Consider the following 27,161-nt stretch of genomic DNA (forward strand, 5'->3'; position numbering starts at 1 on the left):
GGATGGGATGGGATGGGATGGGATGGGATGAGATGGGATGGATGAGATGGGATGGGATGGGATGGGATGGGATGGGATGGGATGGGATGGGATGGGATGGGATGAGATGGGATGGATGAGATGGGATGGGATGGGATGGGATGGGATGGGATGGGGATGGGATGGGATGGGATGGGATGGGGATGGGATGGGATGGGATGGGATGGGATGGGATGGGATGGGATGGGATGGGATGGATGACATGGGATGGGATGGGATGAGATGGGATGGGATGGGATGAGATGGGATGGGATGGGGATGGGATAGGATGGGATGGATGGGATGGGATGGGATGGGATGGGATGGGATGGGATGGGATGGATGGGATGGGGATGGGATAGGATGGGATGGATGGGATGGGATGGGATGGATGGGATGGGATGAGATGGGATGGGATAGGATGGGATGGGATGGGATGGGATGGGATGGGATGGGATGGGATGGGATGGGATGGAGATGGGATGGATGGGATGGGATGAGATGGGATGGGAAGAGATGAGACAGGATGGGATGGGATGGATGGGATGGGATGGATGGGATGGGATGGGGATCTCCCTTCATCCAACACCACCCATGGGAGGTGGGAGGTGGGGACGGTCCCAATGCTCCCCCTCTACCCCCCACCTCCTCCCCACCCCCCCATCCTGACCTCACCCTGCCCACGTTTCCAGCCCTGACGTCGGGCTCTGACAAGCGCCTTCATGCCGAATTTGGGCTCCTCGCAGCCTTAGCAGCTCTCCCGCCGCACTCCCCCGACCCTCCTTTTCTTTCGCTCTCTTTCCCACACTTTCCCCCTCTCATTGTGAACCCGCTGCTTTTTTTCTCCTCCTATTCAACCCAAATTAGTCACGAGCAGCCCCAGCTCCGAGGGGAGAAATAAATGAGGTGCCGGATGAAACACGGAGCCGTCCTCGTCCCAAAGCTTCTCCCCTGAGCCCAGGAGGGGAAGGACGCGGCCTGGAGGAGGATGAGGAGCAGCTCTGAGGGTGGGTTGGGGCTGAGAGGGGAGCTGAGCCCCCAAGGGAGGGGGTGGCGGTGGGGAGGGGGCGATGGGAGGAGGAGGAGGGGGGGGGGGATGCAGCCCTGCATGTGGGAAGGAGAAGGCTGGGAGGTGAATGGAGGCACCGGGATGGGACTGAGCTCAGCTTTCCCTGAGCGCTATTGGAGATGCGCAGCACGGAGCAGCCCAACATCCCACCCGAGGGCTCAGGATCCGACCAGCCCCCGGAGCAGCAGCAGCAAAAGGAGCCCCAAAGGCTCAGGTACCCAAAGGATCCATCCTTCCCCACCTGCTCCCCTTGAGCCAACCAGGAGCAACAAGGGAACCACCACCACTGCAACGCGCCCAGCCTGGGAGCTGCAGGGTGAGAGCTGCAAGGGCTGCATCTGCTGCAGCTCCAGCCCTGAGCTGCTCCGTGCATCCAAGTGACAGAGCCCGGCTTTGCTTTGGAGGAGCACTTGTTTTATTATGAAACCAAAGAATGAAATGCAGCGTCCGTCCCGGCGCTACGAGCCAAGAAGCAGCCGAAAAAAGATCACGAGGCCAATAGAAAATAAAACACACCTTACAAAATCCGACATAGAAAAGAACCAAAACGACCCCAAAAACCAACCCGACGACTCAGCATCAGCAGCAGCATCACCACCCGAGGACGGCCATTGAACCAGGAAAGCAAGGGGGCTCATTTGGACGTCACCCATTGCCATACAGAGCTGTGGGGTGGGGATGGGGATCCCGAGTGTTGCTCGGAGCTGTGGAAGGCCCACGTTGTGTGATGGGAGAGGTTGGAGGTTTGCTGGTACAAACCAGCCTGGTATTGCTTATAGAGGAACAGGGCTCTGCAAAGCTCCTCCTGGGTGAATGTGAAGGCAGGGTGAAGCCGACAGCTTTGTGATGCAAAGAAACACGGGGCCTAAACTTCAATGGGGTCTTCAGGACTTGAGATGTGGGACGGAGCCGAGCTGGGAGCGGATCCTCCTTGAGGAAGGAGGGGGGCAGGCAGAGCTCAGGGCTGCTCCGGCTCCTTTAGGAGCAGATGTGGCTCTGTGCAATGCTAAGCTGGGCAGCTGGTTGTGAAGCACAGAGTGGGAGCCCAGAGAGCAGAGCTGGGAGGAGCAGTTGTGTTTTAGGAGAGGAAAGCCCTGCTGGGCTGAAGGAAGCAAGAGTGGAGGAGCCAAAGGGAGCCGGGCTCTGTTTGCAAACACACCGGCTGCTTCTTGCTCCTGGTTTTAGGACACCGATCTTGATTTAAGGTCAATTGGCAATTCTGGCTGTGACAGCTCCCATTAGCTTCACCCCGCCGAGGGCAGGCAGTGAGAGCTGCTGCTTTCTCCCATCCTTCAAAACAAGGAGGGGGATGGGGGGGGGTGAACCCACGGATGGGACGGCACCCAAACGGCGGCCAGCAAAGGGCTGCAGCAGCTGCTCGCTTAGCAGCAAACGTGAGCTTTCACTCCAGAAAAGCAAGCAGGGGAGGCTCCCCGAGCCTTGCAGCACACAGGGAAGGCAGCAGCTCCCAGCTGAGGGCTCCGGGCTGATGAAACCAAGTGAGAACAGTTCCCTTCTTTAGGTCCTACTTGTTCTTTTTTAACCTTAGGAAGTCGAAAGGGTTAAGTAACACAACCATACAACTATAGGGGGTGTGTGGGGGGGGTTCCCTACCTACTGAACGCTAAAACCCGAGGAACAGAGGGGTGAGAGAAGTGGGGAGGATTCACACAGCGAAGGGTGCAGCTGGAAGGGGCCGGCATCAGACGATCCCAAAGCGCTCTGCTCTTTTCCTCTTCTTTGCCTGCAAGAAACGAAGTGAACGTGAGAGAGTTGCAAGCCAAGAGGAGCAAAAACTCATATAAACCTGAATTTGCTGAGGGTTTGGCATCAGCTTCAGCCCCAAGTGAAGAAAAGGGGGGATGAAGGTTTTCTTCTGCCAACCCGGTACAAAGAGAGCCCCAAATCCAGGAGCAGAAATATACAGTGGCTGGGATGCAGCGCTGCTGCAGTCACTGCATTGTGCTGGCAAGGCAGCTACAAAAGGCCTGAGCTGGGAACAATGAGTACTTCAGAGGCCTCGAAACCCTTCCAGGCAGTGGGGAGGTGGGAAATGTAAAAGGGCAAAGGGTTAACACTCTCCTATTCATGGAAAAGGTGAGAGGGACACACTAAAATGCATTAAATATACTACTGCGTCTCTCGGATATGCCTTTAAGCTGCTACACGAGAGGCGTATAAATCTTAATTTCTAGCAGGATAAATAGCCCCGGGGCAACAGAAGCCCTAATCAAGAATCTCCAGGGGAAAGGTGCATTTGAGTGCACACAATACCACTCAAAAGCCCTTTTTGTTCCAGGCACAATCTCCGAGTGACCTAAAGGAAAAGCAGGGACTCCCTCACCCCTCGCTGTGGGGCTCGCTCTCCCATGCTTGGGGGCTGCAAATAAACCCCCCCCCCAACCCCAACCCCAACCCCAACCCTGCCCTGTGCTCCACCTGAATGCTGCAGTCCCCTCTTGGGGAGCTCCAGCCCCAGAAGCCATCTGGTTGCAGCAGCTCACCCTGTGCTGCTTTGCTCGTTAGTTAACGAGCCGCCCTCCCCGACCCAAAAGGGTCCCTTTGTCTGTGGGATTTGGGTGCTGGCGATGAAGTTTTGGGGCCCTACAGCTGCGCCGACCCCGTATTGAGCACACGGGAGCTGCGTAATGGGAATGCGTGAAGAGTGGGACGAATCCAAAGCGTAAAAATAGAGGGAAAAAGCACATTAGTGCCCTGAGGAGGATTTCAAAGATGGGTCAGGTACTCAAGAGGACCGATGTACCGAGGGGTGGAGTGGGAGGAGAGCTGGAAATAGGGTCACAGCGTTGCAACCTTCATTCCGTTATGGGCTCTGCAGGGATTTGCTCCTCAAGGCCTGGAAAGCAGCACCCGAAGGGAAGCAGAGGGTTCAGGGACAGCCAGGACAAGGAACTGCAGGGCACAGATTGGGTCCATGTAGGAATCAGAGGCTGCAGTGCTGATGGCCGCGGGGCTGATAGGGCAGCAGTTCAGTGGGAGCCCAATGGCAGCAGAGGGGTCCCCACGGCCGCCTTCCACCCCTTGGGCCTTTACCTCTGTGTCCTCTGTGGCTCCAGCCCCGGCTGAACTCGTCACGATGCCAAACCTCTCCTTCCTCTTCTTCAGTTTCTCATCTTCTTCGCTCTGTGGCAGAGAAAGGAGGAGATTGAATCCAAGGGACAAAAGGCCCGGGTGGGCAAAGCAACATCCCCCTCCCCTCAGCCATCACCAGGAGCCCAAGCAGGCAGGGCCACCCCAATGAAACACACTGAATCTCCAGCCCTCAGCAATCCAGTTCCTCCAGCAAAAAGAACCTGGAGGCTTTTATTTTGTCTTTACCTCTGCTGCCATCATCTGCACTGATGTCCTGATCACAGCTAATAGCCCAAGCCATCATCGCCCATAAAAGCCTCAGAGCATCCATTTGCTGTGGATTTATTCCTGGCTCCGGCTGTTTTCGTGCCTCTTTCAGCCCATTTCTCCAGGCTGCCTTAATTGCTTTGCAGCACTGCTACAATTTCCCCTATCATTAAGGGCACTTCGCAGCTCTCAGCCCCCCCCCCCCGGCTGCATCCCGTTGCTGCAGGTGATGCTGAGACCCACAAGGGCACCGTTTCTAAATGGAACCTTTACAAAGCAGAACCTGCTCCCAATCCCAGCCCCCCCCCCCCCAAACTCACCCACAGCCACAAGGGGCCAAACTCAGCTCCCAAACCCCCCCCCACCCCCAGCACAGACAGAGGGCAAACCAAGAGCTGCAGCTTTAACGGGGCTGTTGGTCAGCGTGGGGTTTCTTGCTGTTATTTGGGACCCCCCCCCTGTTTCCAGCGCTGCCCTGCAGGGAAAGCGGAGCTCAACCATCCTAAATCAACACGGCCCTAATGATCCGGCTCACTTGACCCCCTAGCACAACAGTGTCAGATGCAAACACACGTACAATAAACTTCACTCCATCTCTGGCTTCTCGCTGACAGGTTTTGATTCATGGGGTGTTGAAACCCAGCCGAGGAAAATTACCTCTATCAAAACGCTGCTATCTCCGTATCTATCAACCCCTGGCAGCGCCCCCAGGCCGTGCTCCGGCGTGCAAATGGGTGCACCAGCATCTGTGGGGAAAGCTGACCTTTCTGGCAGGGTGTCAGATTTATTTTCTAACCTCTCTATTGCTCCGCTCACTCCCTTTGCATTCAGTTATTTGGTAGTTTGTCTAAAGAAAAAGAGGAGGGGGGGGAGGTTGGTGTGTGTGTGGGGGGGGGGGAGGAAGAGGAGGAGAGCTGGAGGCAAGGACAAAGCCAATGGCTCCACTGAGCCCTGGTGAAGGGGAAAGAAGGGAGAAGCCAAATAGCTGGGCTCAGTGCTGTGTCCATCCTGAGCCCCCATTGCAGAGCCCTGAGCTGGAACCAGAGAGAGAGCAGAGATGGGGGGCTGCAGAGCTCCTCAGTGCTGCTAAACCCGGGGTCAGTGCTTGTCCTTATGCTCCCGGGTCCCAAAAAGCTGGAAGGAAATGCTTGAAAATGGGCTCGTTCCTCTCCTGGGAGAATGGCAGCCCCTGCTGCTGGAAGACTTAAAGCCAAAAGGCATTAATTAATGGTTACCATGGTGCAGGGAGCAGCTCTGGCACTCGCTGCTGCCCCGTGGATGGAGTAGATTGCAGGGCAGGGAGCACAGCTGGATACCTGCATCGGGAGCAGGAGCTGCCAGCAGAGGTGGAGTGGGAGTCGTGGGGATGCTCAGCTCCGATCGTCTCCAATACCCCAAACAGCAGAGGGGAAACCCTCCTGGTGGGTCCCCTCTGCCCACAGCCAGGTCTCAGCATCCAGGGCTGCAGGCACGTGGATGAGCAGCAGCAGCTCCAGGTGTTTTGCTTTGAGACGAGGCTCATTGTAGGGGAAGAGAAACGAAGCCTGGCTCTGGGCAGGAGAAAACACACAGGAGGTGCTCCACGTGTCCGACTTCCAGGCATGGAAAGTCCTCATGGCCACAGCAACTCGTCCTCAACAGATTAAAGCATCCCCAGCAGGAAACCGTTCTGAACCTTCAGGTGAAGCCCACAGGGTCCTGGAGGCTCCATAAGGACGTCCTCAGCACTCCCAGCCTTGCAGAGAGGACAGCGTGGGCCCTTCTGCTCAGCCTCCTGCATCCCGCAGCAGCATGACGGATGGGGGGGATGAAAAGCAGAGCCCTGGGGCATTCAGGCGACGGTAGATTAATGATGACACGGCCTTGACCTCCAAAAGGTAAAGGTTATGAAACACTCAAGGGTAACTGGGCTTCCAATTTCATACCCAGGGGCTGAATGACAGCAACTGATGGTTTTATTCTCAGGAACACTCCAATCCTGGGATGTGCAGCTGTCGCCCAGGCACCTTTTTGAGCATTGATTCCATCCATGTTTTTTCTCCTGCTTGTTTCTCTCTGCAGGCTCCATCCTGAAGGAGCCACGTGGGGCAGGAAGGTGTGGGACCCCCATTGCATCCAGCTCAGCTCAGCATGATGGGCACAGCCTTCTCCTCCCCAAAGAGCTCCACTCGGATTAGGAACGCACAGCAAAAGCCCCTATTGATGCCCTTAAAACCCAACAAGAGGAGCCCTGATGCCATTGGCACACAGGGACGGCTCCTAAAAAGCACAGCTCGGATACAGCCACTCCAATTGCACAGACTGAAGCACCTCAGTGCACATCAGCAGCGTTAAGCACAGCTTTACCCTATGGAAAACAGATCCAGCACAGCCCCAAAGCATCATCCCCCCCATTATATCTCACCTCCACGCATCCCACACACACACCTGGCTGACACAGGGATGCTCTGCACACCCCCTGTTGCCTTTCCTGGAAGGAAATGATCCAAGGAGGCACCTGAAGTGGAGGGAAAGCTTTGCCTGCTGCCTTAATCCACCTGCAAACAGCTTTGTGCAGCTTCCTGGGACACATTTAGGGCTGAATTGCTCTTCAAAGAGCTCGGTTAATAGGAGGTTTAGTTGTTGAAGATGTGCCCCACCAGAGAGACAACGACACAGCAATGAAAGAGAGCAGCACGGATCAGTGCCTGCTGTTCTTATGGACCATTGCTCAGTCCCTTCATCTCTTCCAGCTTTACACAGGGAAAGGTGCAAGCGCCAGCGCTGTGCTGTGACCCCAGCGCGGGTCGGGAGGGCACAACAGAGCTTCTCCCACGTCAGAAGGCTGCTGCTTTCACAGCCCCAGCTTTATGCTCAGCCCCAAATGGGAGCAGCGGGGGAGGAAGGGCCGAAAAGTCGCAGGCAAGTGTTAAGAGTGCACCTGCAGCTCCCAGCGGCGGAGTTGAAAAGCATTCTTCCACTTGGACGTCAGAGGTGGGACTGACATGTCAGGAATGCCACGCGGCGGAGCCGAGGAGAAGCAGTTCAGGTGCAGCAAGGAGGCAAAAGGCCCTGGAAGGGGTGTTTCATCTCTTGGCTTCTCACTCCGTGGCATCTCTGCGTGTTTGCAGATGTTCTCCCATCACGAAGCTGGCTCGCTTTGGGGCAGGAGGGCTTTTACATTGGGATGTGTGGGAGCAGAGGCAGCGCTGACACCGCCTGGCACCGTGCAGGTTTCCAATCCCACCCCCCCCCCCCACCAAAAGAGTCCAGCTGTTATTAAAAAGGAGCAATCGGGCGATGCCTGAGCACCATTTGAATTGCACATTAGCCCCAGATTAAATAAAAAAAAGAAGAAAAAAAAAAAAACCTGTTCCATTCAAAGGCAACAAGCACAAAAACGGCAACGCACCGCCGCTGTGTTAACCCTTCCCTGCACACCAAGGGGCAGCAGGACGCTGACAGCCACATCTCCAGCCCAGGGGATGCTCCTGGATCCATGTCAGTGCCTTAAAGCTGCAGGGAGCCTCTCTGAAAGGAGAGGAATGCTGCCATAGAATGGGAATGCAGTCGGACACACACACATGCCCAAGGGTGGGAACAGGGATGGTGACCAGAGTGTGCCACTTCTGTCCCTTAGGGAGCTGATTCGGGGTCAGTTTGCAGGCTTTGCATGCATGTACTGCAGGGTCTGGGCAGCCAGGAACGTGCTCACTAAACCCAAGGGTAAAAGGATCTATAGGAATAAGTTAAATATGGGTTTGGAGAGAGACCAAGGCATCGTGGCAGGGGTGCAAAGCAGCCCCTCTTTGCCCTGAGCCCCTCTGCACAAACGGCAGCACCCAGAGCACCCCAAGCCTTCAGCAGGGCCATCTCCCACTGCAAAGCGCCAGGCAAACAAAGTGCAGAGCTTTGAGCACAGCTGAGCAATGGGAACACACAGCCTTCACCCGGCGCTCCCCAGAGGAACCTGCAGGGTCGCTCAGCACCTCGACAGGCTACAAAGTCTTCGGACCTCTTTCAAGCAGAAGAGATAAAAGGCAGAGGCTGAAGGCCCTCTGAAAGTACCTTATGTTTGATCTTTTATGGTCACTTAATTTGGTTTCTCCATTGCTGCTAAAAGCTGGAGGTGCTCACAGAGCCCCAAGGGGAAGAAAGCACAGCTGCTCTGCAAAGATTCGGCTCCAGCGGATCCCCCAAACCTGCTCCATCTGTGCCCCAAAACACAGCAGCAGCCCAGAGGATCAGCTCTCACCTCCATAGAAACACCCCAACGCTTTTATGCCCTGAAACAACAGCAGCCAGAGCACGGGACGAGGTGCAAGCAGCCCCTAAGCAACCTGCAGCTCAGCTCCAAGCATTCAGTGCCTGCATTTCCAGGCTGCAAAGCAAGGAACCATCAGCTCTGCTGTGACCACAGAGGGTTTGCAAACAACTTAGCAAGATCAAGGATGCTTTTTAAAGCACGAGAGCACCGACTGCTTGCATTCACCCACATTTCTCTGCTCTTCCTACGAGCCTCAGCATCAAACCCCCACCAAAAGCCACTGAGGGTCAGTGCTGCACTGCAGCTCCATTAACCACCCAACAGCAGAAAGAGCTGCCCAAGTGAATTAAATGTTAAGGACGGGGATCCTCAGCAAAACCTCCCCAAGTCGAATTCAGCACAAACATTCCTCAGGGCCCTTTTTGCTCCTCCTCTGTGCACACCGTGGGGGCTTTGGGATTGCTTTTACTTTGGTCCTCTGCAGCCCAGAGGGGAAATGAGACTTTGCTCCTCTTGCTGAGATCCCGGCAGATTCGGAGGGCCAGGAACAGAGCAGTGCTGCCATTCTTCCTGGGCTGCTCCTCCAAATTCCTGCAGCCAAATGGTTCAAGAGCCACTGAATGGCACACATAATGACATCATTGATTGAACCATAATAGAAGGGGAAAGGGGGGGTGGGGAAAAGATGTATTTGTGTTACAGACAAAAGCTAAGTTCTGTTTCACAGCAGGGACCAATGAAGAACCAGATGACTGGACAGAGTGAGGTCAGAGAGTCCCCCCCAGCATTGTCTTCCCTTGGAGCGAGCCCTTTGCCACTCCCTAAAGGTTTGTTAGGGACGCAAATCCTTTTCAGACAGCACCAGGGATAAATATGGGATCAGGAGTCCTGCTGACCCCTCGCAGCTCTCTCGTCATTTATTCTTAAAAATGACATCGTGGGTGTGTGTCAATGTGAGCAAAGGGCTGGATGGGAGGGGGGGGAGCTGAGAAAGGGGTAATTGTAAACACCACATTACTGCAGAGTCGGCAGAAGATGGAGGTGAGGGCGGCTGGGTGCTGGGATTGCGGGGTTTGGGCTTTCACAACAGCTCTTCCACCCAGAGCAAGGACTGGGACCTCGGAGGGCACCGTGTGCCAAAGCCACGCTCCTATGGGGAATGAACTCAAATGATCTTTGAGGTCCTTTCCAACCCAGGCCATTCTGTGATTGTATAACTTGGCCATGCGCGTTCCTAGAGCGCCAGGAATTGAGCACTGCCCACCATAAAGACAACATCACCTCTGCTTGATGCATGGGGAAGCCAGCACCCTGCACAACACTGCCCTGTAGAGCCAGGAGGTCCAGGATTCTGATGTCTGGCACATTAAGGAACAAAACCAAGGGCAGAATGGGAAGAACCCGATGTGTGCATGGAGGCAGCAGAACACTGGGAGCTCTGGGGAGGCAGCTCAGCACAGCCAGCCTGGAACTGCACCATTCCTTCTCCCACCTGGAAAGCACTGCTGGTAGCTTCCCACAACACACCTGAGTTCCACACCTTCACCTCACTGCTTCCCATTAGCCTGACTCATTCACTAAAACAAGATGCAAGATGAGACGATCTGCGAGGTTCCTCCCAAACCAGCCCATGGTTCTGTGACCTCAATAGGACTGCAGTGAGTTTCTTCCTTCTAGCAACAAACCCACAAGGTTATTTGCTCCCCTGCATACCAGCTCGGAGTTATTGGAAGTCCACGGGGGAATTATGCCTTCTAGGAAAGGAGAGAGCTTCCTTCCCTTGCACAATGCCACTGGCTGGACCACAGGGCCCAAGGGCTGGAAGCCACAATGCATCCCTGCTCCCGGGGGGGGTTATTGCACTGCCTTGGCCAGAGGTCACTGTGCCAGCAGAGAATGCCGCAGCCTCTCACGGGGAAACTGTTGCTTTGTCTTTTAACATAAAAAAAAAACCCACAAAAGGACCAAAAATAAAGTCTGCTCCATCTCTGCCTTTGCCTCCTGACCTCAGATCTTGCTTCCCACTGGATCGCAGCCCTGCAGAGCGTCCTTTGGGTCCATTTCAGGCTCTGCTGAGCCCTCTGTCCTGCAGCCACATCCTCACCGTGGCTCAGCTGCAGGACTTCAATGCAGGAACCGGGCTGTGCACCCACCCACAGCACGGGGAGCAACACACAGCCCACAGCACAACCTCCCTCCAGGGCAACCCAGGAGGGGGCAGGGGCCGTGCAGCACCCTCACACCACAACGCCCACGGCTGCCAGCACTATTCTTCACCTTGTCACTTCCCATTATCTTAGCCCAGCAGGCCGCATTCAGCTGCTCCGCTCGGGGTGACGTCGCCGCACAGGGCTGGGGTTGAGGAGGGGGGGGAAGGAGAAGCAGTGAGATCAGCACGGTGAGGGCACACAGCGCTGCACGCAGCCAAAGCCCCACAACAGCCTTGGAACCTTCCAAAGGTTCCCATCAATCCTTACATGGAAGTTGCCAGTGTTTACCTGCACTTTACCTGCACGAGCACTGCAGCTGAGATGACCCCACACCTCTCCATCCCTCTTTAAGACCAAAGCTTCCCTTAACTACGTACACCCTTCCCAGCCACTTGTTCAGCTCGACTGATGCCAAAAGGCGCTGAACACCTCGGAGCCATCTGCTCCTTCCTCCAGCAGCATTCCTGCAGTTTGCAGGGGCTGCTGTCAGCCTGCAGCGCGCTCCTTGCGAGGGCCATTGCTTTGCACTGGGACCATCCTGACTCCTCTTGCACACGTTCTGGCTGCACTCTTTTATTCTGACCTAGTTTCTGCTTCCTGCTGAAAAGTTTGTTTCTAACGTGCAAATGCATGCAATGCATTTCAGCTCTTCTTTAAGAAGTAAAATGAAGGTCATTTACAAACCACCTCCCCCAAGTCAATGCAGCTGTCTGTTACTACTGATCCAGCTCAGAAGGAGAGAGAAAACCCTCTGCAAATCACCTAAAGCAGCCCTTAAGGTGCCCAAAAACGTTATGAAGTGGAAGAGAAAGGCCTGGGTTCCAACATAGAGGAGAAGGCTCATCTCCGCTCTGTGTCCCAGCACAGGAGGTGCAGAGCAGGGCAACACAAAGCCCACAGCAGCCAGAAATAGAGAAGTTTGGGGAAGAGCAAATTACAGATGGGTACATAGATGTGCCCCGTCAGGCTGAGCAGGAGAGACAACGAGGCTCATTTCTCGTGGCCAAACCAACCACAGGAATCAATGCCATCGCTCAGAGCTGCCGGCACACGTCACCACCTTCTACACACTGAAGCAATCCTCCTCTCCCAACCACCCCTTCCCTCTTTGCCAACATCAGCACTTCTCTCCACCACCACCAACCTCCTCCTCCTCCTCCTCTCTGCTTCCCTGGCCCTTGTTTCTCCTCCAGGGGTTGTTTGGAAAGATCTCAGGCAGAAAAAAAACAACTCTCCAGGAAAAGGATTCCTCTCCTCAGCACGTTACTGCAAAGCTTGCTGGAAGCCAAACAATTAAGCCAATTGTTTGCTCTCTCTCCTTCTCTCGTTTGGGTATTTTGGATACACACAACTTTCCCTCCTTCTCCTGCCCCCTGCTCTCCCCCATCCCCACGCCGACGTCAGGCAGCAGCAGGCCAGCTCTCCTTGGCTAATAGCAGGCAGCGCGCACAGCGGTTCTCAGCTGCCACATGAGAAATAAGCTCTCATTAACGAGAATTAAAGCAGTGTTAACCTACAGCCGTGACTGATGGACGCATTAAAACGTTAACTCTTCCCAGCCAACGTCTGCCCCGGCCGCTGTTGCTGCTGTTCATAGCCCCGGTGTTGCTGCACTCCAGCAGCAAAATGGAAGCCCAGCAGCTCTGAGAACACAAGTGAAGTTCCCCAAGGGGATTCGTAGCCAGGAAGGGCAGTGCTGAGTCCATCCCTGAGCTCGGAACCCTCTGCCTTACCCCAAAAGTCACCCAGGGATGCTGAGAATGAGGCTGGGAGTGCACATCCCCCCCCCTCCCCCTGGGATCCTTTGTTCCCTGCAGCCCAGGGATGCGCTCTGGACTCCCATTGCCCCCCCCCAGCTTCACCTCCCCATGCCCGGCCTCGAACAGAGGAGGGTTAATCAGCTAATTGCTCTGCGAGGCAGTTTGAGACCTCGGCATCAAGGAGGAGATAGAAAAGCCAATTATTTTGGTCATCTGTTCGGATCCAGGAAGGTATCTGATAATGTCACACAAAGGTGGCAAACAGAGCTTTTATGCTATCCCAGGGGCTCTCGCTATCCATTTGGTGCCAGCGCTTTCTCAGCGGGAGACTTATGAGACTATTTTATACATAAAGAGCAAAGCATCCCCTCCGAGAGATGCTTCTGAACCGCGGCCGCAGCGCGGGCAACCCCCTCTGCAGCATCCAACCCTGCATATAAAACACGAAGCTCCACATCCCTCCCCTGGGGAGCGGAGCCGGAGCGGCACAGGGAGCAGCTGCCGCAGAGAGGGAACATTTACAAGTGTGGGGGGTTAAGTACAGCTAACAGGAGTCAAGGGATGGGAGCTGTGGGTCAGGAGAGCGTGTGCTTTAACAGGAGGCCTCGAAGGGGAGAGTCGGTGCTACGGGGAGATAAACGCCGGCTTGATTTATTTTATAAATTAATTTGATGGCCCCGTGCTGCCTTGAGACAAATGAGCACCTGCCTCTCTTGCTCCCGTGCAAGCTCAGCTCCCTGCCCTGCTCCAGCGCTGCGCTCTCAGCTTCCCCCTTTGGGCAGAGAGGAAGAGGATTTTCAACTTGAAAGATTTCTACCCCAGAGGGCTAACGAAGGGGGGGGGGGGGAAGGGGTTCAAAGCTACAGATGAGTTCACAGCCACTAACACAGCTCCGCATTTGCTCCCTGCTCACAGCGGGGCTGAAATCCCCCCTTAGTTACGATTCTCCCCCTCACATCCCTACCCCTCCCCAAACCAATTTGAATGGGAAATGAAGTGTGGCTCCGTGGAGACAATGCTTTATTGTAAACTTGGGTTGGTTGTTTTTCCCCCCCCCCAACCCCCTTCTCTTTCTTGCTGCAACGCATGGTATAAAAACCTGCCAAGACACATGTAAACATTTGCAACCACCAGGCTCCCCCGTAATGAAAAGCTATAAAGAACACCCAGGTGGGAAGCACAATGCTACCAGCTAATTAAAGTAACCAATAATCTTCCTCCCAGGAATGCGAGTGTGTTCCGCTCAGTGGGAGAAGCCACTTCTAAGCCCGTGAACTCGACTTCCTGGTGGAGCAAAAACCAACCCCCCCCCCCCCCAAAAAATAAATAGGAATAAAAGGACACAGTGCTGAGAGGTGGGCACAAAGGCTGAGTGGGGAAGCTGCAGGGAGAGCTGGTGAGCAGGCTCGTGGCCCTGAGCGTGGCATTGCCCTGAAGCTGAGGCTCCAGCTATGCAGGAGGAGCTCAGCAGCACGCTGACAGCTCAGGGAGCCCCCCCCCCCACTTTGCACCCTGGGCTTTGGGGTTTTTTGCTTCCCCGTTGCTGAGCTGTGGACACACAGTCCTGCCCAGAGAAGGCCACGGCCATAAAACACTGACAAGGCATATATTCCTCCTGAAAAATGGGAGCTCCTGGTGACAGGGTTAATGATGTTTGAGCAGCCTCTCACCCTGAGCTCCATGTATCCCGGCTTTAATGCACTGCCCTCCTTCCCCCACCCCCAAAGGGACAGGGGAGGGAAGCGGGGGGGGGGGGGGGGGGGGGGGGGCGGGAAACAGCGACCTCCAATGCCAGATATTTTCTACATCAGTGAATTCCCAGGGCCGGTGGAATAAAGCAGAACGCTCATACATAGAGAAACAGGCAGCAAAAAAGGTCAAATCCATCCCCCCGAGGAGGAGAGGGGCTCATTTTGCAGGGATGCAAGAAGATCAACCTCCCCGAGCTCTTACCCTTTCCAGATTGAGAGGAGAAATCTCCATGCCAACATCACCCAGCTGTTATCGCTGGACAATTCGTTTTCATCCCCCACTATTTCTGAGCAGCGCTGCAGCACAAGGGTTGTTAAAGGCCAGAAGAAGGAACGGGGCCGTTTCTATTCAGGAATCACACAGGATTCCACCATTCTCATCTCACTGTCGATATTCACCCTCCCTCCTGTTTGACCCAAACATGCTGCATTCACTTTCTCCTGCCTCATCAGGGAACCAACGCAGCCACGTGTGACCCCGGCGTGCCCTGCATCCCCCTGCCCAACACACAAAGGTATCAATGAAACCAGCTCCTACACACAAGGACTGGAGGCAATCCATGCTCAGAAGCTTGTGGGAATATCTCCAAAGCCTCAAAACCAAATTTATCCCCCTCCAAAATCCACCTCATTTGTACTTCAAAGAGTTACCACAGAGCTCCAGCTTCTTTCTCTTCCGAGAGCTCCTTACCTTGCTCTTTTGCAGAGCTGGTTTCTACCCCCAATCAGAAATGTGCACTTAAAACACCTGAAAACAAACCAATTACACAACCTGCTGCACAGCCTCCCTTCCCACGTCCAAACCAGACCGATAACCTTAAAATCTGACACCTCTATTCAACCGTCACAACTTTCTCCAAACCATATTAAGCCTCACACAAAACAAACAGAGGGAAAGATGAAGGAAATGATGTTGACAAGAGTCCCCTGGGGCCCAGAGCCCACACTGCTGCATTAATAACACCTCCAGCAGTGAGGAGGCTTTGAAAGGCCGCTGTGTGCTACGAGCCCTGGGCTCCAATGGAGGTGCAAAAAGAATCCTGGAGGCCAATGCACCTTACCTTCTTGGAGAGCGAAGAGACATTCAACCCAAATCTCTGAGCCCTTTCCTTTAATTTATCCATGTTTACCTACAAAGACACAGGAAACTGGTTTGTAAAATCACTGTTGCTCATGTTGTGGGGAGAAGGATGAGCTGCAGCCCCCAGAATAAAACCCCAGTGTTGTGCTCCCCCAGAACTCAGCTGGTGCTGCTGGGAAGCTGGGCCTGAAAGCAGAACCCAGATGGAGCAGCCCCAGACTACTCAGAACAACCAATTTAGGAACAAGAAGCATCTCTTACCGTAGGTTTGCTGTCTGCAGAGAGGCCTGAGATGAGAAGAAAACAGAAAACTCGGTTAGAGAGCAAACATCTGGAGCAGCAATTGATCTGAGAAGAGGAGCAGTGAAGTCACAGCCCTGCTGGAAGCGCACACCAGTCTGACCAGTGAAGAACTGCTGTCCCATCTCTCTCCCTCTTTCCATACCATTCACTCAAGGATGAGCCTCCAAATTTCATCCCCAGGTCAGCTTTTCCCACCCATAAGACTTTTCACATGCTTTTCATCCCAACTCTACAACTCCTGCTCAGAAACCCTGGGCGTGGACAGATGGTAAAACAAAGACAGCCTCACCAGCAACTTTTTCTTTCCCAGGAATAAATAAATATTTGCAGTAAGGTCACTCCATGAATTGGTTCTGCTTCACCTTCTCACCTTTTGTCGAAACTGTGGCCAAACCAAACCTGCAGAAAGCAAACAGAGCTCAGTGAGAGACCCGAGCAAACACGAGGTGGGTATCTAACACGTTCAGTCTTCAGTAAGCACTGCACGGACTCTGCCTCCAAATGCTTAAGTGTACCTCAGTCCAACTGGTTGAGAGGAGCCGGGATGCGGGTTTTACTGGCTAATGGAGCTACTGCAGTAACTCCTATGTGTGCCAACAGCAATTCCTCACTTGTTTCAAAGGAAAAAGAGCCACATTGCAGCAACGCAACTGCTGGCTGTGCCAGGTGAGGATGGGGGACTCACCGAGCTGCACGTGCTGCCTTCTTGCTCTCCAGGCTCACGGGCACGTTGAAGCGCTCAGCTCTCTTCTGCATTCTCTGGAGGTGGGAGAAAAAGAATCCAGAGAAGGAGAGTGAGGACTCGAAGTCTACAGAGAGGAAATGGAAAGCGGCACACAGACTTAATAAGGGATGAGTGAACGCTGCCATGTGCGTGTGCCTGAGACACAGAGAGGCTTGAGGATGTCAGAAGTGCACCAAGAAACCATTCGAATCCCCTTTAAAAGCTGAAAGGAAATATCTCACATTCTATTATTACACAAGGGCCCAGAAATGCGTTTGGTGTTTTAGAGGTTAGAGAAACAAGATACGATATTCAGGGAAACATTTCCTTTGGCCAAAAGCTCAGCGAGGAGCGCAATAAACATCTGCATCAAAACATAAATGTTTGGAGAAGATGGGTTAGGAATGCCACTCCTAATGGTGTCAGCAACGAAGCTGAGAAGTCACTTGGAAGACAGAAAGACGTGGCACCGCTCAGGTCAAAGAACACTTCCTTATCCTCGCTCTTTGAAGGATATCCAAAAGAAATATCCAATAGAGTGGGCGGCCACACAAAAGCCATGCGGGATCAACAGCCCAAAAGAAGGCAGTGGCAGCACAGCTCAGGTCATCCCACAAAGAAATGACCCCTCTGACCTTCCATCAGTGAATGAAGCCTTTCAATATTCTGCTATTGCTGAAAACAGGTAAAGCAAAGCCAGCTAATATTTATTTAGCCATATAAGCAGGCGCAATGACTGAAGGTAGCCCTCCTCCTGTCAATCCTATGGGACCTGACATTCAGAAGCATTAAACATGTATGGTATATAATAGACTCAACAAGAGTAGGCTTGGCAATTGGCAAAGATTGGTTGGGCTTCCCTGCCAGTCATCTGCTTCCTTGCTTTATGAAAGGGTCAATATTTCCTACAACTGAAGCAGCCCACCTCCGATAATCAACGATGCACTGTATGGAATAAATAACTCTGTGCTCTCTTCTAACATATCTAAATGATGCTGGAAGCCATTCAGTTCATACACAGCCTCACAAAAAAACCAAAACAGAGCAGTGGTTTTCTTTTGATTTGGCTCTATGGAATTTGAGGGGAGGGGAAAAAAAAAAACAACAAAGGATGAGTGTGTAACGTCAGCAGGTCTGTTAATGAGCTCTTTAAGCAGCTATGGCCAAGGGCAGCCCCGAATCACAGGGGGACATCAATCCTCCACCAGGTACCACGTTGCTCTTCATTACTCCTTCAGCTGAGGTCATAATCCTCTGCTTGCGACATCCCCCTGTGGTTGCTGTGGAAATGCTCCTGTCCCAAACAGGAGATTAGAGCTCTAAAGCAGCAGCGAACAGCAGGAAGACAAGAATCATGTTTTCATACTGACTGCTTTCTTACGGAGCACGAGTGGAAAACTAAAACGGGAGGGGGGGGGGGTGATTAGAGAACCAGAGTGAGATTCCTGAAACCCCGAGTTTCACAAAGCTTTCCCAGAGGAACCAGAGGCTTCTAAGCGTGTTTGTTTTAAATAAGCCCAGCAAATACAAGTGACAAAGCTACAGAAGATAAAGATGAGATGATCCGTTAGTGTCTCCCAAACTGATTACTCCCTGAAGGATATCCTCAGCAAAGCTTTGTAGTTCTGTGTTTGAAGCGAGCAGGCTTACAGCAAGCCCTGAGGGACACAGATGGGGATCTCTGCAGGGAATGTTGCACGCTCCCAGCAGCAGGAAGGGCAGCACAATTTAGACAGTGGAGTTATAATGGGACAGTGCAAATCTATCAGACTAAGCCATCTTTGCAATGGAAGGATGCACCAGGAGCAGCTCAGCTTGTCTCTAAGTTGGAAATATCAACGTAGGGTCAGAAATGGCAGCAAGGAAGGACGCACCTCCAGACAGCTGAGAGAAGCATTCCATAAGATCACAGCAAAACGGAATGTGCTGTGGGGTCAGCATGCTGCTGCTAGGTCAGCCCGCAGTCATTAATAACCAATTAATTAACCAAGCCAAAATAATGGTTTGCAGTGTGTGCAAACACTGACACAGCCTCAACAACATCAAAAAAAAGAGACTCTGAATGAAGCAAACAAGCCAAGAGATACCTTGGGGATGAGGGTGAAGCAGCAGAAGGAACCTTACCTCCATCTGCGAGATTTCTGATGTTATTTTCACTACTTTCTTTTCTGTGCTCCTACAAGTGTTGGGAAAGAGAAACATCGGTCAGAATTCCCATTAGCTTCACGTGCACATCTCAGTGGGAGAGAGATCAGGGCTCCCCTCCTAAACCCAGCATCACCTCAAGTGAGGCTCTGTTCTCAAGAGGACAGCAGCCCCAAGCCAGCATCCCTGTTACAGGAGCAGGCTGACAGCAATGCTGGAGTGTGAAGTCTGAGCTGTGTAAGGAAACAAATGAGCTGGTGAAGACACAGCCACCAGTTCTCCTCCTAGCTCAGTGAGAGCCTTCAGCAGCCCCAAGTTCCTTTAGGAATGATGGGGAACAAGTTGGAAGCCCCCAAAGCACACACAAGAACCACCCTCAGCACTCACACCTATTCTCCACATAGGCTGGGAGAGAGGATGAACTCTGTTTAAGGCACGAGAAACATCCTGCAGTTTCAGTGGGGTGGGTATTACAGCAAGAGGCTGTAGATCCACATACCCGGGAACAACTCTTGCACATCTTAAAGCTCTTAAGGGCAACATTCAGCTCCTGTTAGAAGCCCAAAGTCTCAACTGCGTGCCCTGAGGAGCTTTATCCCTTTATGGCCCTGAAATACAAAGGATCGTTCTGTTCTAGTTCATGGGACAGCCCCAGGCAGCTCTCCCCAGGTCAGCACCAACGTCCTGGGCTCAGGCTCCATTTCAAACACACACTTCCTGAACAATGTGCAGCTGACAACAGCAGGACCAGTAAAAAGACTGAACAAAAATATAATGGAGTGGGCGTGCTCTAAAGTTTATGCTCAGAAAACAGAGCTCGGGCTCGAGGGGAGGGGGGGGAAAAACAAAGGAGGAAGAGACAAAGTTCGGAAGTTCCCAGGCTAAATGAAATAGCATCATCCTCCTCTAAAAAACTCCCATAAAACAGTAGGTCACAGCCAGCCTCATTAAGGTCTCCCATTTAGAAAAACGCGCTGCTTTTGTTCCAGATTCCTGGACAGGTTTCTCATTTTATGCCCTGAAAGGTAGTAATGGTTTAATGACACTTTCACAGGAAGCAATTTGGCTGGGGCCAGGCGCTCTCCCCGCACTGAGGGCTCCCACACAGCTCCCCCCCAGCAAAGCCATCAGGCCACAGAACTCCAGCTCCCCTTACTGCAGCCCCTCCAGCCACAGGATGGTCTCACAGAGCCTTGAAAAGAGCCTGCAAGCATTTGGGGCAGGCAGAGCTCTCCCCTGCCATGCACCTCTTTGTTACAGCATCCCCCACAAGTTTTGCTTCGGGTTAAGAAGAAAAGATAGTTACACATCAGGCGATTTTACAGGAGGCTCTTCTACTTTGGCGGGTGGCTCTGCTGGTTTCTGCTCTTCTTCCTGCAAAGCAACGAGTTGGGAGGAGGTCAGAGAGCATCGCAGCCAGCTGAGCAAGAGCAAAACATCACAGCAAGGGCAGCACTGGGTCTTCTGGGTCCTCAGAGGCAATATGCCTGTAGTTGAGCCTGAACATACCCATAAGCATCTGAATTTCATGCTAGAGCAGCGGGTGAGACCACACGTGACCAGAAGCACACAGTGCTCACACTCGGTGTCAGACACTCATCCAATGAGGCCCATTTCACTTCTCCCATCAAGAACTTTATAGACAACTGGGGGGAGTTCCCATGCACCACATACATCCCTGCAGAGATGTGTGCTGAGCAGCAGAGCTGCTTTCTGCTCGCGTTTTGAGCACAGAGCACTCTTCCAGCTGGGATGTCTGCACCTCCCAGCATACAAAGGTCCAATTCTGAGGCTCACCCTGCCCACTTTCAGGGCACCGGTTTGTTGTTAGGGATTCCTTGCCAGAAGCACAACAAACCCCAACAGACATTAACAACAAACACAGAACAACAGCACGACTCCTGCTGAAAAGAGGCAGCCACGTACCACGAGCTCATACAGAAGCCCCCACACCACCACGCACTCATATATTCTCCATACAAACACAGCAGCGCTGACCCCCCAGCACCAAAACTGGCCGACTCAGATCCAGCAGCGCCTTAAACACAGCACAGCTCCTGCACCGCTGCTGCTCATCGCGCTGCTCTCACCCACCAATGCCCAACACAGCCACCCAGAGGCCACACGCCGCCAACACAACAGCCCGACCCGCAGCTTTACCTCTATTTCTTCCCCCAGAACATCCTCTTCGTTTGCTTCTTCTTCAGCTAAAGAAGAAAACAGCGGGTCAGTCGCTGATACAAACGACTCAGCGAAACCTTCGGCTTCTCTGATGATGAAACAGGGAGCTGAGAAGCGCCGCTGCGCTCCAACCAGCGCCCCAACACAACAGCCTTTCCCTGAGGGCTCCCTTCGCCACCGAAAGTGCCACGGGGGGGTCGGGAACGGCAGCAGCGTGAGTCGGCAGAGCCCCGGGTACCCACCGTGCTCCTCCAGGTAGGCCTGCAGCCTGTTGATCAGGTCCTGCTTGTTGCCCTTCGCCTCCAGCCCCCGGGCGAGGCATTCCTGCTTCAGCTCGGCCAACTGCGGGATCGGAGAGCAGCCCGTTAGCACGAGGGATTCACCCACACTCACAACCGGCCCGAGAAACGCGAGATGCGACAATTCGGCACAAAACCACCATCTTCTAATCGAGCTTTTCCTGCTCCTTCCTCTTCCTTCCCCACTCCCGGGTTTAACGCGGCCGGGCCCAGAGTCACCCCCGGCCCCCATTGACTGCAGGCGGGGACCGAGGCCTCGTAAAGGGCACCGGGACGCACCGAGGCCCAGCAGAGCGCGGCCCCGCGGGCAGCAGGCGGCACCGGAGCGCCTCCAGGGCCCGACCTCCCCCACAGCCCCGTTACCGGCTGCAGCCCCGGGACCTGAGCGCGCCCAGCAGCGTCGGGAGCCACGGCTGAGGTAGAACAAAGCCCTCCGCGTGTAGGAAGCGACGCCCAAACGGCAAAGCTCCCGTTAGGAACGGAGCGGCCGCCGCTACCTTCAACTTGTGGAGCTCCACAGTCTCCGCCGCCATCTTGTCGCCCCCACAGCCCGCTGCCGGCTCCGCCCCCGCCGGCAGCTCACCGTCCAATCACGGCTGCGCTTTCTGAACGGGTGATTTCAAACCGCTGCTCAACATCGCTCCTTACGGTTGGTCAGTTCCTACCGGCTCCTCGAGTTCGCTATTGGTTCGCCAGAAGGCGGGGGGGGAGAGGCGATATTGAAAGACAGGCAGAGCGACCAATGGAAGAGGAGAAACGCCACGGAGCAGCCAATGGTAACAGCGGGTCGGGAGTGAGGTGACTTCCTGGAGACGAGCTTGGGGGCGGGTAGAGTTTTGACAACGGTGTCTACGGAGCTGGAGGGTAAACGGGCCGGAACCGGAACCGGGACCGGAACCGGGATTGAGCGGGGCTGAAGGACCGGAGGGACGCGGTTAAGGCGGGGGGAACGCGGGATTTGGGGTCGTTTCCCGGCCTTGCAGCCTCCTTAACGGAGCGGGGCCCAACAGGCCGGGCCCAACAACAGGCCGGGCCCAACAGGCCGGGCCCAATAGGCCGGGCCCAACAACAGGCCGGGCCCAACAGGCCGGGCCCAACAGGCCGGGCCCAATAGGCCGGGCCCAACAACAGGCCGGGCCCAACAGGCCGGGCCCAACAGACCAGGCCCAAGCCCAGTGTGTGGCGGCGCCGCTCCATCGCTGGGCTGTGATGGGAGGGATCGGGGCTGGGAAGGGCCGTAAGGCAGCCTTGGGTTCCTTGTAGGATGAACGTCGGCGTGGCTCACAGCGAGGTGAACCCCAACACGAGGGTGATGAGCAGCCGCGGGATCTGGCTGGCCTACGTCATCTCGGTGGCGCTGCTCCACGTCGTCCTGCTCAGCATCCCGTTCTTCAGCATCCCGGTGGTTTGGACGCTCACCAACGTCATCCACAACCTGGTGAGTGACGGCTCAGCTGCTCCCTCGCGGGGTCACGGGGAGGTTTATCAGCCGTGTCAGCGCTGTGGGTGCTGAGCTTCATCCTCAGGTGTGGGAAGGGCTCAAGGAATGCCTCCAGACCCAGAGTTCTGTGGAGGGTCCGTTGCTGACAGAAGCTTCTTGGCCTGGGAAACAGCTGTGAGAGCACACAGGGCACGTTTCTGCCCCACTGCACGGAGCTCTCAGCTCTCCCTGCCTTTCCTCCGGTCCCGTCCATCCTACTCTTGTCTTCTCACATCCTGCTGAGGCGCAGGCCAGGCTGCTTTGCCTCCGTGTTGAGCAAAACCTTGAGTGCAGCCCCATCTGATGCTCTCTGCACCCCGGAGCTGTCCAGCTCCATCTCCTTGGCTCCATCCCCTGCCCGTGTCCCCACCCTGCGCTCACCTGCTGCCTCTTGAAACCCACAGGTCATGTATCTGCTGTTGCACACGGTGAAAGGAACGCCTTTTGAAACCCCAGACCAAGGCAAGGATCGCCTCCTGACACACTGGGAGCAGATTGACTATGGGATGCAGTGCACCTCCTCACGCAAGTTCCTCAGCATCTCCCCCGTTGTGCTGTGAGTGCTGTTCTGTGCTGAACGAGGCATAGGGGAGCCAGGTGGTGTGCCTAGGAGGGCTGCTGCTGCTGCATTCAGTGCACTCGGCATGGAGTTTGGGAAGGTGCTGGGTTTTATACAGGAAACAGCAGCAAAACACCCAGATACCTGGTCTGGGGAAGCATAGGGGTGGTACAGAACTAACCTGCATCTCAATCCCTCCCCAGTTACCTCCTCACCAGCTTCTACACCAAGTACGACCCAGCGCACTTCATGATCAACACCGCCTCCCTGCTCAGCGTCCTGCTGCCCAAGCTGCCCCAGTTCCACGGCGTCAGGGTCTTTGGCATCAACAAATACTGAACCCACGCACCCATTGAACCACACAGAGCTTCCCACAGGATGGCAGAGCTGGAGGTGGGCGGCCAGGCGGGCACTGTGGGGTGAGGGGTGGATGCAGGAGCAGGGCTGGGCATGCCGGGGCTGCTGTGCAGTTGCATGCAGGTCTTCTTGCAAGGGCTCTTTGGCAAGGTTCCTGTGTCTTAGGAGTGCCTCACTGAGGCTTTATCTCTTGGTGCTTTGGTGAAGAGGTGCGAAATGGGGCTATATGGAGCGAGCGAGGCATGGTGCGGGTGTGTTTCCCTTAAGCTGAACCCCTTCGTGGCAATGGGAAAGTACTTCCAAGGGGAAAACTGTTGACTGGTGGGAAGAGCAACCACTCCATGCCTCCTCAGTCTTCATGTTTCATACGTGTCCGTAATAAAGAACTCACAGAGCAGAGTCCTCACCGCGTGCCTTCCAGCGCAAGAAGGGAAAGCAGCAGCTCAGTGCTTACCCCAACGTGCCATTTGGGGTTCTTTTGGTACAGCTGGTTCCAGCAATGCCAGCACGTCAGCTTAGAAACTCCCCGATTGCTTTAAAACACGTTAGTTAAATATTAATAATAATAATCAACAAAAAATAGATTTTATTTGAAAGAAGAGCCCTTGTAGTGCCCAGCAGAGCACCATCGTCCCTGGCCAGGGACAGTCCATAAGCACTGAGCCGGGGCCTCCATGTGCAGCCCTGCACGGCCCGCTCAGCGCTGGAAGGGCCGACGCACCTTCTTCCTCCTCTTGTGCTTGGTGTCGCTCTTAGGGACGGCCCCCTCGGTCCTTGTGGTCCCAGCTGTGGCCCCCTGGGGAGCTGTGGGGGTGGGGGGAGGTGGGAACCCCCCAGGCACCTGTCCTGAGGTCCCTTGGAACATGCGGGTGAAGAAGTCCTGCAGGTCGGCAGCAGAGCTGGGGCTGCCTTTGGAGCTGCTCCTGTTGGTGGGAAGCAGCACTGGGTGGGAAGCTGGGGGTCCCAACACAGCCCCCCCTTCCCCCAGTGCCCACACTTAGGGGCTGGGGGCTCTGGGGTTCCCCATCCCGCTGCCAGCACTGACCTCTGCCGTCCGCCTGCGCCAGCGCTCCGCACCCCAAAGGAGATGTGGTAGGGGACACGGTGGGTGTCGGGGCAGATCCCCACGCGCTGACACCCGGCCCACTCTGTGGGGAGACACGTGGCATCACCGGGGGGGCTCCCACTCACCCGGCTGGAGCTCAGGGACGTTTCACACCCACCTGTGATGTCGTACACCTTGCCATCCATCATAGCAAAGTAGGTGATCTTCAGCCCCAGCAGGCTGGACTCTGCCCACAGGTCGCCCTCCTCGGCGGGGTGCAGCTGGCTGCACTCAGCGCAGTACCGGGCGCTGAGCGGGTCACGGTCCATCTCGAACCTCCTGCAACAGCATCAACCATCTCAGCCCCCCACCGGGGCTCTTCAGTCTGCAGAGCTGCGCCCACACCCGGAGCCTCGATGCCCCCCTACCTGTGCTTGCCCTGGCACTTGCTGCACATCATGGTGTTCATGGCCTCCTTCAGGTCATCCTGCAGCCGGCTCAGGAACTCGCTCACTGACCTGCTCAGCTCGCTCTCTGCCATCCGTTTGCTGTGGCCAAAGCAGGGAGCTGCGACCAGAGCCCCGCGTGGGGCCGGCGGCCAAAACACCTCCGACACTGTGAGCTCTGGGGCAGGAGCTGGAGCATCCCGCAGCAGCGCACTCACATCTCGTACTCCTTCCTCCTCTCGGGGCTGCTGACGATGTCCCACGCTGCCCGCAGCACTTTGAACGCCTCCTCCGCTCTCGGGTGCTCGCTCTTATCCGGATGAACCTGGAAAGCACCGAGGACTCAGCACCGCATCCCGCTCAGCAACGCGCAGCCCCCCCGTTCCCCATCACGCACCAGCACGGCCAGCCGGCGATAGGCCTTCCTCAGCTCCGCGTCCGACGCCGTCGCTTCCACTCCCAGCGCCTGGAAGGGGTTCAGCTCCTCCTCGGGCAGCCCGGCCATGGCCAGCAGCCGGGATATCTCCTCCGCGGAGCTGCCGGCCGCGGCGTCCCCCATCACCGCGCAGCCCGACCGCGGCTCCTCGGCCGCGCTCCGCCGCCTCCTCCGTCGGTCCCAGAGGCGCCGCCAAGTCCCGTCGTCCCCGAGCAGCCCCCGCGTCCGGCCGATACCGGCGGCGTCCAGCAGCTCGGCCAGCCGGGTCCCGCCCAGCGCGCTCCCACCGGCGACCACCGCCCGCCAGCAGAGCCGCGTCGCGCCGAGCAGCAGCACGAGGAGCAGCAGCAGCAGCGCGCACAGCGCCCACAGCAGCCGCAGCAGCGTCTCTCCGCCCGCCCGCAGCGCCCGGGCCGCCCTCAGTGCCGCTCTCCGCGTCCATCCCCGCGCTCCGCCCGCCGCGCTCCGGCCCGTCCCGGCGCTCAGGCAGGAGCTCAGCGCCGCTTCCAGGAGCGCCTTCGGCCCGGCCCCGCCGCCCCGCCGCCCCCGGCCGCCCTCCTCCTCCTTCTCCTTCGGGGCCGAACGCGGCCGCTGCCTCCTCCGCGGCCTCCGGTTCCCCTTCCCCGCCTCCTCGTCTCCCTCCTCGGGGCCGGGCTCTGTTCTCCGGCGGCAGTTGTGGGCGCACGAACCGTCCCGCGCCGGGGGGGCCCGAGGCGCCGCTCGCTCCGCCCGGCAGCCGCACGGACCGGGCCCGTCCCCGTCGCCTTCCTCGTTACCGTCGTCTTCGGCGGCGAAGGGCGGCTCCGCGCCGCGGTCCCCGCTCCGGGCCGAGCGCTCCCGGTTCGCGCCGCTCCCCGCGGGCTCCGCTGTGGGCTGAGCCATGGCGGCGGCCGGGCCTTATTAAGTCACCGCCATCGTGCCCGGGCCTGAAACCGGGAGCGGGCTGAGCGCCGCGGGAACAGCGCGAGCGGCCCCGGGATGGGGGAGGCCCGGGGACACCGGGAGGGGAACGGCGGGAGGAACGGCGGGAGGAACGGCGGGAGGAACGGCGGCCGCGCGGGGCGGGGATGGGCCGGGATGGAGCGTTGGCGCCGCGCTCACCGGTACCGGTGCGGGGGGGGGTCCGCCGCCTCCTCCCGCCCCCCCCCGGGTCCCTCACGCTCCTCGCTTCCGCCTTCCGCCCGCCCGCCACGGCCGCCGAGCTCACTTCCGGGGGGCGTGGCCACGCCGCGTGCGTCACCTCCTTCGCCCCGCCCACCCGCGGCCGCGCCTCTTTAACCCCTTCGCTGCCGGACCCTCACAGTGCCCCCCGGGGAGCTCCTCGTGCTGCCCTAAGGACTCCGTGCACCCCCCCTTTACCGTCGGGCGTCCCATAACGCCCCCAGATCCCTTCGGTGCGCTCTAAGCTGCACCCAAAGGCTCCGCAGCGCGCCCTATTCGACTCCAAGCACTGGCCCCATTTACTCCAGCCCCCCCCCAGGGCTCTCCCAAAGCCCCCCGTTACTCCCTATGGCCCCACAGAGCCCCCCCCCCTAATTCCGGTGTCCGGTTGCGATGCGGGATTCGGGCACCGGGCGGCGGCCGTGAGCCGAGCGGAGCGGAGCGGAGCTCCATCCCGAGGGCGGTCCCCGCTTCTTGTCGGGCTGCGGGATCCCCTGAGAAAGGGTTTAATGGGGGGGGCTTTGGGGGGC

General features: G+C 56.2%; 3 protein-coding genes across 3 annotated transcripts; 1 reads left to right on the forward strand and 2 right to left on the reverse strand.

The window, feature by feature from the left end:
* Positions 1–1,484: 1,484 nt before the first annotated feature.
* Positions 1,485–21,759, reverse strand: SARNP (SAP domain containing ribonucleoprotein). Its single transcript, XM_072358103.1, has 11 exons — positions 21,645–21,759; positions 21,091–21,190; positions 20,828–20,874; positions 19,974–20,041; positions 18,647–18,698; positions 16,484–16,557; positions 16,169–16,197; positions 15,757–15,782; positions 15,476–15,544; positions 4,142–4,231; positions 1,485–2,831 (listed from the first exon to the last, which is right to left on the reverse strand). The coding sequence occupies exons 1-11, from the start codon at positions 21,678–21,680 to the stop codon at positions 2,790–2,792; spliced, it is 633 nt and encodes a 210-aa protein (XP_072214204.1). The 5' UTR covers positions 21,681–21,759; the 3' UTR covers positions 1,485–2,789.
* Positions 21,760–21,923: 164 nt separating this feature from the next.
* ORMDL2 (ORMDL sphingolipid biosynthesis regulator 2) lies at positions 21,924–24,136 on the forward strand. The gene is made up of 4 exons (XM_072358105.1): positions 21,924–22,011; positions 22,411–22,585; positions 23,032–23,183; positions 23,390–24,136. Exons 2-4 carry the CDS (start codon positions 22,412–22,414, stop codon positions 23,523–23,525), a joined length of 462 nt encoding a protein of 153 aa, XP_072214206.1. The 5' UTR covers positions 21,924–22,011; position 22,411; the 3' UTR covers positions 23,526–24,136.
* Positions 24,112–26,691, reverse strand: DNAJC14 (DnaJ heat shock protein family (Hsp40) member C14). Its single transcript, XM_072358076.1, has 7 exons — positions 26,572–26,691; positions 25,432–26,396; positions 25,253–25,359; positions 25,017–25,136; positions 24,767–24,927; positions 24,589–24,691; positions 24,112–24,466 (listed from the first exon to the last, which is right to left on the reverse strand). The coding sequence occupies exons 2-7, from the start codon at positions 26,350–26,352 to the stop codon at positions 24,241–24,243; spliced, it is 1,638 nt and encodes a 545-aa protein (XP_072214177.1). The 5' UTR covers positions 26,353–26,396; positions 26,572–26,691; the 3' UTR covers positions 24,112–24,240.
* Between the last annotated feature and the right edge of the window lie 470 nt (positions 26,692–27,161).

This window comes from Excalfactoria chinensis, chromosome 28, assembly GCF_039878825.1.
Source record: "Excalfactoria chinensis isolate bCotChi1 chromosome 28, bCotChi1.hap2, whole genome shotgun sequence".
Taxonomy (NCBI): Eukaryota; Metazoa; Chordata; class Aves; order Galliformes; family Phasianidae; genus Excalfactoria; species Excalfactoria chinensis.

Bases quoted from the DNA above. Each gene is read 5' to 3' on its own strand.
- SARNP (XM_072358103.1), bottom strand. From the start codon at position 21,680: ATGGCGGCGGAGACTGTGGAGCTCCACAAGTTGAAG. The intron at 16,558-18,646 runs GTAAGGTTCCTT...TCCCACCTCCAG, and splicing joins CAGAAATCTCGCAGATGGAG to AGAATGCAGAAGAGAGCTGA. The intron at 15,783-16,168 runs GTGAGAAGGTGA...TTCTCATCTCAG, and splicing joins GGCCACAGTTTCGACAAAAG to GCCTCTCTGCAGACAGCAAA.
- ORMDL2 (XM_072358105.1), top strand. From the start codon at position 22,412: ATGAACGTCGGCGTGGCTCACAGCGAGGTGAACCCCAACACGAGGGTG. The intron at 22,586-23,031 runs GTGAGTGACGGC...TGAAACCCACAG, and splicing joins CCAACGTCATCCACAACCTG to GTCATGTATCTGCTGTTGCA. The intron at 23,184-23,389 runs GTGAGTGCTGTT...ATCCCTCCCCAG, and splicing joins AGCATCTCCCCCGTTGTGCT to TTACCTCCTCACCAGCTTCT.
- DNAJC14 (XM_072358076.1), bottom strand. From the start codon at position 26,352: ATGGCTCAGCCCACAGCGGAGCCCGCGGGGAGCGGCGCGAACCGGGAG. The intron at 25,137-25,252 runs GTGAGTGCGCTG...CTTTGGCCACAG, and splicing joins AGGAGGAAGGAGTACGAGAT to CAAACGGATGGCAGAGAGCG. The intron at 24,467-24,588 runs GTCAGTGCTGGC...TCCCACCAACAG, and splicing joins GGCGCAGGCGGACGGCAGAG to GAGCAGCTCCAAAGGCAGCC.